The sequence below is a fragment of the Centropristis striata genome, chromosome 20 (genome assembly GCF_030273125.1).
Source record: "Centropristis striata isolate RG_2023a ecotype Rhode Island chromosome 20, C.striata_1.0, whole genome shotgun sequence".
NCBI classification, from domain to species: Eukaryota; Metazoa; Chordata; class Actinopteri; order Perciformes; family Serranidae; genus Centropristis; species Centropristis striata.
The window spans coordinates 12,402,136-12,416,073 of NC_081536.1; the positions used below are offsets into that span (position 1 = coordinate 12,402,136).

The following is a 13,938-nucleotide window of genomic DNA, read 5'->3' on the forward strand; positions in this document are numbered from 1 at the left end:
AAAAAGACACAAAATGACCAAAAAAGACAGAATTACCAAAAAAGAGACAAAATTATTTTTTTTAAAAGACACAAATTTACTTAAAAAGACACACATTTTTTTTTTTTTTTTAAAAAGACACAAAATTACCAAAACAAGACACAAAATTACCCCAAAAAAGTAATTAAAGGGACCTTCCACACACAACACAGTAAAGTGCCATTCATATAAAACTCACATTAAACTTTCATATCAAGGTGGGGGCCACAAAATATCGTAACGAGGGCCGCAATTGGCCACGAGTTTGAGACCCATGTATTAATGTATTTTAATTTATAAGCATTATTCAACTATTGACAAAAGCCACTGCTGGGGCCATTGGTTACAACCAACCAAATAGGCCTATAGCCTACCTGACCCTCTAATGGGCCCCTGGGGGCCAATGTCGGACCCAAATAAGACTCCACCTTAAGAACCAGTTTTGCAAAGGCTGACAGGTCACACACATGTCCCCTTCCTTGTCCCCTGGTCATTTACAATGTCTCCGGTAGAGTTTGCTGTGGCCGTTTCCCTGCCTTCCTCCTCTCGGCTCCTCCCCGTCTATGTATCAACTCTGACGGGTCACGTTATCGGAGGGGGGCAGTCGGTGTGGAAGCACTGAGCTCCCGACCGACGAGTCACAGTGAGTCCGCCTGCACTTACCATTAAATATTAGTCAAAGAGTTGACGGGAAAGCGAAACCAGCCGAATTACAGCCGGGAATCTTTATAAAATCCCGGCGCTGAGCGGTACCGCGGACACACGGCTGTAATCTAACCGGAGGAGCTGGATCTCATCGCGGGCTGGATGCGAAGCTCCACGGCATTATAGGTGCACCGGAGTCTGCCGACGACATGGAAAATAAATAGTTGGTAACGTTGCTTTTCTTCTATAGTAATACATCTACCGCGTTACATTAGATTGCTATAATGGTTTATTGACAGTATGAAAGAGTGTCTTCGCGTAAAAATCAAATGTCAATGTAGCACAGTGTGACATTTTATTAGTCCCGTTTCCAGTGTGATTCAGTAGCAAGTTGTCACTTGCTTTCAAACGCCACAGCTTGTACCGTCCTGTCGTGAATTCCCCGACGGAAATTCACAAACCAAATGTTACAATGTCATTGTACGTAATGTGAATTGTGTTATTGATAATAGTTTGGGATGTGTTGTCGAAGTTTCACCGTGGTTGCACTTTGTTAAAAACGGACCTGTTTCTTTTAATAATAACAATTATATGTGTGCAGCACTTTTCAATTTTTCCATAGACAGTATTATACATAAAAAAAAAACAACTACAATAAATATAGGGAATACAGGAAATGCAACCACACAGTAAACAGTATAGCCTACACTTAGAAATAAATCTTTCTCGTGAAACTATTAAAAATAAACTTAAAATCAGGTATTTGCACTGTATTGTGGTAACAAATAAGATACTAAGTAATAATAATATGAATAAGTTGTCAGGTAAAGTCTGTTGAAATGTTTCCTAAGACACGGTTTTAAAAGTAAAATCAGTTGTTGTCTGCTAATGCTCAATCTGAGAATTGTTGTACCTTTATACTCTTCATATTCATTGACCTCAAAAGAATGTCTCCACCTGTGGGTTTGCATTTCCCACATCTTTCTGTGTCATTTTGAACAAAATGCAGGTGGCAAATAGGACTGCGGTTTAATAAAGGTTTAATTTTCTTAAAGGTATTTCTTGATGTATTTTTAAAAAAGAGCGCCTTGCAGAAGGCTGTATTCCATATTTGAAAATTAATTCTCAGCTTTTCTCTTTTCAGTAAGTTTGGATCCAGCTGAAGTCATGGATGAAAGTTGGAAAAACTGCTTTGAAGAGGAGCTTCTGTGTCCCATTTGCCTGAATGTTTTTGACGAACCCATCCAGCTGCCATGCAAGCACAACTTCTGCAAGGGTTGCATCTCTGAGGCTTGGGCCAAAGACAGCGCTGCGGTCCGCTGTCCTGAATGCAACCATGACTACGAGCAGAAACCCACACTGGAGAAAAACTTTAAGCTTGCCAACATAGTGAAGCGCTTTAACGCACTGAACACTGAGAAAGTCCCTGCTGTGCTGCACTGTGTCCTCTGCAGACGAGGCCCCCCGCTGCCTGTGCGGAAGGTCTGTCTGCGCTGTAAGGAGCCCTGCTGCCAAACTCATATCCAGACACACCTACAGCAGCCGTGCGCGGCCCCGGGACACCTGTTAGTTGACGCTGAGGAGCTGAGCGCTTGGACCTGTCCCAGTCATGAGGAGTACAGGCTGCTCCACTGTGAGGAAGAGCAGGTGGCTCTGTGTCCGTTCTGCTGCATCTCTCACTGCACTAACCAAAGACACACAGTCTGCGAAGTGGATACGCAACGCATACAAATGCAGGTACATAAATCGCATCCGCATGTACTCTCTTACTCACCCGTTCACTTGAAACTGTCAACTGAGTGTCAAAAGATTTGATAGATGCACTTTCTTCCATTCTGTGAATTTAAAGGAAGCAGATATTTCTTTCTCTTCATCAGTCTATACAGACTTCCTCTCTTTGCCTCTTTCTTTAATCTTATCTGATGTGAAAGGACTGGACAGGTGAAAGCCACCCCTCAGGGTAGACGATAGCACACATATGCACACACACACAGCTTTTAACCTTGATCAAACCACCCATTCACTGCCACGCCTTCACATTAGCCGCCCTGTGCCCTCGGGTAAGTGCTGTGATGCAATCTGCATCCACCGGAAATGATGACCCCTGTGCAGTGGGGGTGGATCCACATGGAGTTTGTTTGTGTTAGCTACCATGATCAGTTTCAGGATTTGTTCTGGAGGAAATGCACACTGGCAGTGCTTTAGAGGCTGATAGATGAAATGACATGCTGTTTTTGAGAAAGGAAATGTGGGGATTTATGAAAATCTTCCCAGGCCCATAAGTTTATAACTTCACATTTCAACTCCAGGGTTTGTCTTGAAAGTTTGGAAAATGCTTAATTTTCATCATTATGTTTTCAAGGTTAGGAATATGCTTGAATTTGAATATATTACTTGAAAAATACTTTATTTTCCGCATAATCTGGTGCTCTACACAACAACTCATATAAACCAAAAATCTTTTAATATTTGATAGGAAACAATTAAGGATGCATCGATCTGACCTTTTCTCTCCAGATTGCATCTGATACCTGAACTTTAAGCATTTACATTTGTTCTGTTAAGGTTACTTTTTGCAGTTGCATTTATAGTAACAATTTAGATAAACAAGGCATTGAGAGTTTAAGTACCTTGTTAAAGTGCTTGAATTTACCTCTTAAAAAGCCTTACGAGCCCTGAAACCACTCATTTGTAGGAGTTGGATATTTTCAGGGAGAATATAAGCAAGGAAAAGCAGCAAACAGATTCCACAGTGTGTGTGTTAATCTAACGGACAGCAGGTGAATAATGAACTGCTCTTGCAGGCTTGACCTGAGGATGCATGGACGAATGTGTCTCACATAAGGCCAGTGTGTCATGATGGGGTCCGCTTCAGTATTTTCTTCTCCATACATTATTTCATCTCACTCTCTTTTCACAGGTTTAATGTTAGTGACATGGTGTAAAAAAACAACCACCCACACTGCCTTATATGCAGTTCTTCCCTGTTTCTCCCTATCAGTGAAGGGGCGGAAGTGAGAATCAGATTAGTTTTAGCATCTGCCGTATTGCGGTCTTGTTGATACGTTTGGTGATCTTATTATTCCACTTGGGAAAGTTACAGACGCATTTCTTTCCAGTGTGCGGATCACAAAGTTCTAAATCGGTTCAAGTCTTTGGTGCAAACTGTTGCTCTGGTTCAGAGCTATTATTGGGACAAAAGATGTCTGTTCAGCCCTTTCCACAGCTGCTCTCTACACACACACATGCACACACCCACCCATCTTTCTGTTCTTTCACAACTGTATGTTCGCAGGGTAAATGGAGTTATCCAGGAGTCAGAGTTCCTGGCTCTTCTCAGATTAACACTGTCCATACTCCGGCCCTCAGACACAGAGTGCACTCTTAATACTGATAAAAAGTTAGTCTTGTATGCTGGTTCATTTCTTCAGGAGCGGCTTCTCTTTATTTCTTACTAAGAGGTCGTTCTCCTTTACAGAGCTGTGCTCTATTTTAGTAAAAGGATTTTAAATTCCCCTGGCAGCACTCTTGTTGCTTTTGGGATAAACAAAAAGGGAAAAACCAATGCAGCCATGTTCATATCTTTGGATATCTTTGGCTCTCAAAGGAGACTTTTACAGTAACCTTTTGCAGGCTTGCTGGTAATTTAAAGAAGAGAAAGGAAAAGTAATATAATAGTAATGTCGTCCCTGGGACAGGCGGAGGAGGAGCCCTCCCACACAGCCTCACCTTGGTTTTCTCAGGCACCTCAGCAGGAAACCATCTCTCGTGGAAGCTCTGCCGTTTGCAGTTTCTTGTATCTGAGCTGGAGTGAGTCAGTTCCCCAGAATGCTGAGGGCAGTCCATTGACATCAGACGTGGGGAATAGTTGTCAGTTGATTGTGAAAGAGGCTCTCTGTTCATTGAGCCTGAGGCTCCTCATTTAAACATGAGCTTCCTGGCAACCCGCGGGTGTCTGGATGCCTAAATAGGACAGTGGGGAAAGTGATCATTGGTGGATTTAATCTTGATAAAGGTAGGCTTTCACGCTGCTACAGAGAGATCAGCAACCAGACAGTTCCCTCCTGTCCCCTTATGCTATTTCAAGCACACAACACAAAAAGGGAATTGGAGGAAACATGGCAAAATGAGGAAGACACAGTTGTTGAGCAGGCATAGAGAAGCTGTTGCCATTACGTGAAACCAAGTCACATAATGCAGTTCAGCCCCGTTTACGATAGCAATAACCCAACCAAGTGTTCATTCCTGTTTTTATCAAAACAGTCACACAGAAGGTATGAGATGCCACAAAGCTTTAATTCACTGTGAGAAGACTGTTGTTATTAGTAGTGTGCTGTATGAAACATTGTGCACACAGTACATGAAAAACTGGATTAAGCAAGAAACACAGCCAAGTAACTAGGTACCACAAGTTTGCAAAGCAGAGTCAGCCGTTTCTTGTTTGAAGAGGATGTTTCATCTGAAACCACCTGTATAAGCAATATGCAGTGTGGAGAAGATGTAGTACAGGTGTGGGATGAGTGCGTGACACATGATTAAGCAAAACACACACACACACACACACACATTTCAACATGATTTCTACCAGTCTCATGCAAGAAGATGCTGTCCATGCAAGGCCGGATTAGGAAGAAAGGCGACTTCAAAATAAAATGTATTATTATTATTATTATTATTATTATTATTATTATTATTATTATTATTATTATTATTATTATCTATGCAGTGGGTCAGTTTTGCCAGATTATACTGCTGCTGGTGTGTTTTGTTTTCATGAGTGGCCTTGACAAGAGGACATAGTATTTGTAGTTCTATGAGCGTTTGCACATCTGTATATGAAAATGCACTTGATGACAGTTAGTTATTGATGTATTGAGTATATTAACTGTATATTACTGTAATTTATTCTGAATTTTGCCAGATTATGGTGATTCTGGGGTCGTGATGATGGGGCCCTTGAATATTGTTGCCCAGCGTACCAGGGTACAGCAAAGTGTTAATTTGGCCCTGTGTCCATGTCACCACCTCTAGGTACAATTGCATGTAATGTTTGGTGCTAACGGTACCTACTTAGCAAAACTAAAGGATGTGTACTTGATTGTTTCTTTAAGGCCTCACAAAAAGAATGGATGCATGTATATGAAAACATTTAGCCTCAATCATGTTTTTTTCTGCAGAGGTCTCCACTTTCACTGGTGAATGGCTACATTTTGATCAAAGATGAACTCCATCAACTCATCATTGATGTATGAAGTCAACATAACTCACTTAGCAACTGCTGCTCTCTTAATGGGGCGGCTGTGGCTCAGTTGGTAGAGTGGGTCTTCTGATCGGAGGGTTGGTGGTTCGATCCCTGACCATGGCAGCCTATATGTCGAAGTATCCTTGAGCAAGATAATGAACCCCAAATTGCTCCCGATGCTGCGTTCATCGGTGTATGAATGAATTCCCAATGGTGGCAGGTTGCACCGTTTAGGGTAGCCTCTGCCACCAGTATGAATGTGTGTTTGAACGGGTGAATGAGCGCAGTCTGTAGTGTAAAGCGCTTTATAAGGTCCATTTACCATTTTAATACATCCACAATCGAACATGTGATTCAAACAATACAAGAAATCGTTATCATAGCATTGTTTTACAGTGCAGTCACTGAAAAACTCCACAGGGTTCATATGCTCCAAAAAACAGAATGGAGAATAATAATTTCCAAGGTGTGTGGTGCTGAGCTTGCTGAGGCTGCAGGGAAAGTATCTGAACAGGTTCTGAGCTTGCACTCTGTCTATGAATAACAAAGAATGCCATGCAAGTGTAGATGTCAATAACATCATGTCGTGTACTGCAGTGGTGGAAAAAGTAATCAGATCCCTTACTTAACCAAAAGTACAGATACCACACTGTGAAATTACTCCACTACAAGTAAAAGTCCTGTAATCAAAACTTACTTAAGTAAAAGTACAAAAGTATCAGCATCAAAATGTACTTAATGTATCAAAAGTAAAAGGACTCATATCATTTGGTTATTTTTTGTACTTGCATTTGGTTATTTGTACTTGCATTTATGTAAGTCGTGTTTTAATTTTGTAAAGATGGGGCTCATTTGTAGTATATGCCTACTGTTATGAGGTTTAAAATGTCTAATCACTTTAACTTTATCATGTTTTTGTGTTTAATCTCGACCTGAAAAGTAACTAAAGTTAAGTTACGTAAAAAGGAAATACTCAAGTACAGGTGTCTCAAAACTGTACTTAAGTACAGTACTTGAGTAAATGTACTTAGTTACATTCACTACTGGTGTACTGCCATCCAAAAGTATTTTTATTTTGTGCATTCACAGAAGATATGGACGATTGACACTATACATGTTTCACAACAATGGCATCTAGACGAACCGTTAGCATACTAACTTGTATGCAGTGCAGGGTAGGGTACCAGAGTAAAACATTAATGACATACAGTTAACTTAAAGCTAATTAAAGGCCAGTTTTTTGCGGCAGCATATCATCATTTTATGATGTTGGGATTGCTGAAACAGCTCAGTTGGTCCCTATCGTTTTTGCTTACAGCAGTCAGTATTACAAACCATAAAGTAAAATGTATTCTTGATTTTTCTAGCGAGAACCTCTTTAATGCTGACTGTCAACACTGCAACAGAGATGCAGCAGTTAATGTATGACTGTATTATTGGAAATGCAATGTTTTCTGATAAGCACTTAAAGCTGCACTGATCAATATTTTTGTATGAACGATAGATGAAATGACTGCGTGTAATGTGAGAGGGGTCGCTCACAGGGATGAACCCACAGAGGATTATCACTCAGCTCTGCAGTTCTCTTCAGCTCCAAAGAGTTTTTTAAGTGTCTTTCGGTTAATTGCTTTGGTTTTATGGCCTTATGGCAACTTTACTGATTTGGTTCACCCTCAACCCTCATCAGCCACGTTTCCAGCCACAGCAGGTAGCTCGAGAAACAGTTTCGATAAAACCACTGTACACTTCCTGTCTAGCACCATAAAGCAGGCTTTCATCGACTAGCTAACGCTAAAGTTAGCTAACACAGTTCAAGACTGAAATGACTCCCTCATTCACTGATTCACTTCTATAATATGCTGCCTTCAAATGGAACTTGTGAGCTTGTGGTAACAACATGCGAAGTCAAGTACAAGTCTTGAGAGCCCTCAAGGAAACAAAACATGGATGCCATAGGGCGCCACAGGAATGAATTCTTAAACCCGGAAGTAAGTTAGCATTTTAGCACCCTGATGTCTCTCCTCCCAACCATGAGGATTTTGAATGGGTTGATAGCTAGATGCCTGAAATAACGCCGTGGTTAACACTAGCATAAGAGATTTCGTGTTTTGTTGTTCGACATAAAATACATTAGTAAATACCCCCACTTGTGAATCTTTTGAAAGTTTTTACGTGTCCTTTAAAAAAGCGGTTGCTAGCAAGTGGCTAAATGAGACTACAATGGTTGTCGGGGACATTAGACGCCATCACAACAGACACGGATGGGAACTCTCACTTGTCTGCCTTACCGCCTCTAGTGGTGTTTTCAGAGCTCTTACAAACTTTTGTAGATTGGATTAATAAACAATGTATTAGGCTACTACTTTTGCTGGAGACCATCTAAAGGTAGTGATGTAGAAGTCATGAAACGATGGTGTAGTTCGCTATCGCATAACATTAGCTTTTTACTTTTGTTGGCTGTATTTACACATCAAACATCATTAAAGTGGTGTTCATTTGTGAAGATTGTCCTGCTGAGCAAAACGCGTAAGCATCAGAAATGTGTGTTTGCCACAGAGCAGATTTTCTGCCATCATCCAAAATGCAATGCAAAAATCCCATAGACGAATTTTCAGTTGACCTCGTGGAGATGCTACTTCCGGCCTACCAAAATGCGTAATTTAGTTCGAGCAAGTGGCATAAATCGGGAAATGCAAAGCCACAATGGCAGAGGAAAAGGATGACGCAAATTAAGAATTTTGTTTGATAATTTATAAGTGATGACACTATAAGATATGATAACAGACATTCAGAGCTTCATTTGAAAACCTTAATAGGGGCTTCAAATCTAACAAAAAAAACTTTGGTACAGTCCTACCAACAACTGTTGCCTTAAGGTTGATAACATGCCAATGTTGTGTTTTCAGGTTTTCCCACTTCAAAATGGCACAAAAAGCTCCTTTATGCTGCTTTGAATACAACTTTTGTTCAGTGTGTGGTCTATCCCTTGTTAGTACATCATTTGTCAATAGTCCAATGTCCATGTCATGATCCAAGTTATCTTAAATTTTGAACCGTGTGAACTTAAAGAAACAAATATTTCTGATGTTTCTGAGCACTTCTTTACTAAAAAGGACAGTTTCAAAGAATATACAAACAAGCAAAATGTGTGTGTTATTATGTATTGGCTGATTCAGAGTCTTTTGTACTGTTTTGTTTTAGAAACTAAATGCACTGTTGGAAGTGTTCACTGTGGTGTAGTATAGTGACCAGCCAGTTGTTGTACATAAGACTCCATGAGTGTTGTAAGCAGCTGAAGAGGCCTGTTGCTGTGATACCACAACGTAGCTACCCTGAAACTCGCTCACTAGAGACCGCAGGAATGTCCTCTTTCTCCCTATCTCTCTTTTTTGATTCAAACTTTCCCTCTGTTGGCTTCATTCTCTTTTTGTATGTCTTTCTCTCTTCCCTTTCTGTCCGTTCTTGGCATGTGCAAGCAGAGCCCAATAGCACTTTTCCTCCCGTTTCCTTTCTCCCGTGCACACTCATGCGGAGGGAGAGAGCCGACCCCGGCATTATGCACACAGACATGACAATCTGTCACTGACACAGAGGCCAATGCAAACAATGGGAGCAATGCATGTGGCAAAATGAGAAAGCAGAGAGGGGTAGTGAGACTCCCCCGCTTTTTGCTCCCTCCTGCTCCCTCACATATAAATACATACACAAGGCTTTGTTGCCATGACAGCAGGTTTTCTCTTATTTGGGCATGGTGCCTTTCCCATGCAGAAACAGTTCATTAAAAAACGTACCTGCCCTCCCCTGTTCCTAGTTAGCTGTCAGCCTGTGACTGCAGATTGATTTCCATCTCCTGCAGTAAATGGAGAAGGATTATGTTTACCGGCTCTTTTACTGGCCTTTGGCTCTTTTTGCACTCTGATTCAGCCCACATAGGAAGTAGGCTGGTCCCAACAATGGACTTCACTTGATGTACCACGGTCCCTGACTAACTTAGAAGCAATCAGAGATGGATTTGTGCAATTGTGTTTGCCTTTGCTCGCACTTTCCTCATCGATAAATGCATGTGGTTGACGCTGGCAGCTGTTTCCTGCGTCTAATCAGGAGTGTGGAGGTGGTTGTTTTAGTGACTCATGAAAAGCGGCCAGGTTCACTGAGGTCAAAGCAGATTACTGAGTTCTGAGAAAGAGTTTTGTATGTATATATAAATTATTTTTGTCTTCTATTTTCTATTTCCTGTTGTGGTTAATCTGTCTCATCCATCTCTTCTATGTCATCTCTCCACAGGCCATGCTAATGAGGCAGCAAGGCAGACTGGATGGTCGTGTTCAGAACATCGATGAGCAGCTCACCAAGCTGGAGTCAGACAAGACACTGATGAAGGTACAGTACGACAGGCACATGTTCATGTACTTCCAGAGACATAATTCTGAACATTATCAGGACTTGTCCCTTTGTCATCATGTGGGTTTTGTGCAACAATTTCGTTCACGAGCTGCTGTAATGAAATGACTCTGTACCTTTGTTCAATGTTGCAAAATGAAAGGAAAATATAATTTATCTCTGGCTTTGAATGGCTGCTGCATTAGGGTGGAAAATGCATTTTGCAAATGACTTTCCCACTTCAAAAAGCACCGATTCCACACAATGAACCAAGAGAAAAATATACTCTAACCTACAATAATTGATGACATAAATTCATTACTGTGTATTGAAGCATATTTTTTAAACTTGTTTTCTACTGAATGGTGATAATAGTTTATGTAGTTGATATGGGCTGATACACGATTTAATCGCAAATCCCGATAAGTTGATCAGTTTTCATTTTCAAAATGATTGTGAATATCCTCAAAAGTAAATTGAAGAAGCCATCAGGCTAGAAAACAGTAGTGAGAAAATAATGACCTGTCAATCATAAGTTTACCCCGCCCTAAAGCATACACTGCTTTAATGTCTATTTTAGTCAAATTGGGACCATCATTTACAAACTGAACATCATGCTCTTTTGAGAAGACCTGAAACTATCACTTGAGACATGAACTCATTATGAAGAATTTTTACTGAGGTAATAAATAAAGTGAGATGTTAAAAGCAATAAAAAATATTTGAATATTAATAAAGTGGGATGCATGGTCATTTTCCCATTGTCTTACATACAAACTTTTTCTTCTTTTTTCAACCAGTGGAGTCGCCCCCTGCAGGCGATATGATAGGATGCAGGTTTAAGGCACTTCCGCATTGGAACCACTCATCAGGCCCAGACGTTGCCGCTTGCTTTAAACAGTAAAAGAAATAATAAAAAACATGTTGTTTTTTAATGGTAGCAGCAATTTATTATTGCACATTTGGGGGGCTCGCAGGAAACAGATAAAAAGAATGAATAATGAAATCCAAAGGGATGACCTTTGAGTATTTTTTTTTTCAGACATGACAAAAGCACCTCCACCTAAGACATTATACAGCTGTTGCTATTTAATTAATTTTGACATACAAACAAGGTTGCGTGCCCGTTGAATTGGTGTATAAGTGTGTTTTTTAATCAGCTTGTCCCTGACCCGTCCTTTCTCCACAGGATGCAGTGTCTGAGCTGAAGGAGCGAGTGAGAGCCCAGTATCAGAGGATGCACACGCTGTTGGAAGCAAACCAGGCTGAAACCATGCAGATGCTGGAGAGCACCTACACCATGTATGCGAGGAAAAACTCCCAGCAGGTTTTGCAGCTCAACGAGAAACGCCAGGAAGCAGAAAAACTTCTGAGCTCAGTACAAACGTTCTTCAAAAGAGCAGACGGCATTAACTTCATGAAGGTATAAATGCTTTTCATATCTGTGCAGCCACACAAACACTCATTGTAGCTGTGAGTGAGAGGTTTAAAGGGAGATAGTGGGTCCGACTAACTTGTGCATTTTATTGTCTTTTTCAGAACACAAAACCTTACCAGCTGCTAATGGACAGGTAAGGATTTCTATTTTATATCACTTTACTGGGACATGATTGTATTTAGCGCTTATGTTAGACAATCCTGGTGAAAAGGTTCATAGAAGTGCAAGACATCTTTGTGTGTGCAATCATAAAGTAATTAGAAACTAATTTACAAAAGCAGCAAGTCAGCAAGTAGTAAAGCTTTGTTCTGTATTATTAACTGGTTACATATTATGGACATTTAATTTTAACTAAATATGTGATGCTTTCATGCACACTTTTTTTTTGGTTAAATTGCACAATAATAACAAAGTCACAATTAAACAATGTTACAAATCTGTTTCTTTTTTTTCTTTTTTAGGTCAAACTCGCACCTGAGTAGTGCTATACCTCCACTCAGAGTGGGCCAGCTCAACTCTCATCATTTGCTATCCGAACTTTCAACAAGAGAAAAGAACATGCGAAAAATGCTGGAAGGTAAGAGAAATTACAACGAGCAAATAAAAATGACTTAAAAGTCTGTTTTAAGATATTTAAAATCAGTGTCTTGGAGATTGTATGTTCAGGATTAACTCTTATTTTTTTTATCTCTCCACCACTACTTCCCACTCTCAGAACCGATCAATGAGGCGCCCATTCTTGAGATTGTCCAGTCTCACAGCAGCTCTGCTGGCTCCCACATGGGGACTGGTTCAGGACTACAGAAGAGGAAATATGGCATGGCTTTCCTGGAGAGTAACACAGCAAACTCCCCCTCCCAGGATCCTCCACCGTTGCTCTACGGCAGTAAAAAACCCTACCTGGCTGATCAGAGCCATCGTGCTTCATCCATGTATTCCTCTGAAGGCCTCTCCCAGAATCCTCACGGTGGCCCCGGCCACAGCCGACTCCTTGACACTGCAGCCCATCACATGGTGGGTCTAGGGTCTAGCTCTAGCCACCACTCAGGGACCATATTCCCCTCCTCCCATTTCCCCAGTGGAGGTTCCTCGCAACAAGCCATGTACGAAGGGAGGAAAGTACTGATGTGCACTCTGAATAACTGCTGCTGCTCCAGGACCCCCGCCGCTCGTGCCCGACCTCCGTACCCATCGTCGGACTCGTTCCCCTCCGTGACCTCTCAGGAGTTTCCCCCACATGCCCCGCTACCTGCAAACCAGCCGCTGCAGCATTTTCCCATGAGGGGACTGATGGAAGCCTCACAGACAGCCAGGCACCCTGACTTCTACGGGCTGTACGGCCAGTCTTCAACCAAGCATTATGGGACCAAGTAATAAACCAGAATCAGCAGCTTTTATTAAGTCACAATTATCATCAGAATTTCCATGTTTGCTTTTTGGTTCAGAGATATATTATCAGTTTGTGTCTCACCTTCTATTATTTACTTGACCCCATTTTTGGAAGCCTTGCCCTGTTAATGTTGGTGGGTAGCCCTGTTTACTTCCTAAATCACAGTGACAATTGTAATGCTCTTAATTTGAAAACACAAAAGTTTGCATTTTTATTTATTCTTTGTTTTGATTCGACTGGAAGTGCTAATGTGAATAATGTAGTCTTAAATCCATTCAAGCAGTGAACTAAAGAAACAACATATCCTTCATCACGAGTCCCAACATGAGACTCCAGAGACTTCAGTGCCTAAAAAGACTGTTAACACGCTCTTATTGTACTTGCAAGTTCCTAGCTCTTGATTATTTCCTGTTTGCGGCTGAAAGCATGCAGGGAGCCTCTCCATGCACTCCAAAGTCCATGTGGCTTTAGAAACACACTGGACTCTGAATGCTTGTCAGGTTTTTCATGAATTTTTATACAAGATTATGAATAAACCAAAATCAGTGGAAAATATTGAATAAACAAGCATATTAAAATACCATGTGTTGTATTTTAAGGATTGTTTTACACATTTAATGTTATCTTGGGGCTTTATCAAGGGTTATAGTGTAACCTTTAAACAGGAGTGACGCAGATGGCTGTTTGTACCAGTGGTGAAAGAATTATTCAGATCCTTTACTGAGGTAAAAGTGCCAATACCATGATGTAAAACTGCTCCATGACAAGTAAAAATGCTGCTTTAAACTCATTCAAATCTAGTAATGTTCCAAGTACAAAATAATT

General features: G+C 40.9%; 1 protein-coding gene across 2 annotated transcripts; it reads left to right on the forward strand.

The window, feature by feature from the left end:
• The first annotated feature begins 288 nt into the window (after window positions 1-288).
• Window positions 289-13,696, forward strand: trim8a (tripartite motif containing 8a). Of its 2 annotated transcripts, none has more exons than XM_059323856.1 (7): window positions 289-886; window positions 1,808-2,400; window positions 10,190-10,285; window positions 11,475-11,708; window positions 11,825-11,856; window positions 12,185-12,300; window positions 12,439-13,696. In XM_059323856.1, exons 2-7 carry the CDS (start codon window positions 1,831-1,833, stop codon window positions 13,095-13,097), a joined length of 1,707 nt encoding a protein of 568 aa, XP_059179839.1. In that variant the 5' UTR covers window positions 289-886; window positions 1,808-1,830; the 3' UTR covers window positions 13,098-13,696. The 2 variants fall into 2 exon arrangements, with proteins under 2 accessions (XP_059179839.1, XP_059179838.1); XM_059323855.1 differs by having other exon boundaries at window positions 290-890.
• Window positions 13,697-13,938: the final 242 nt, after the last annotated feature.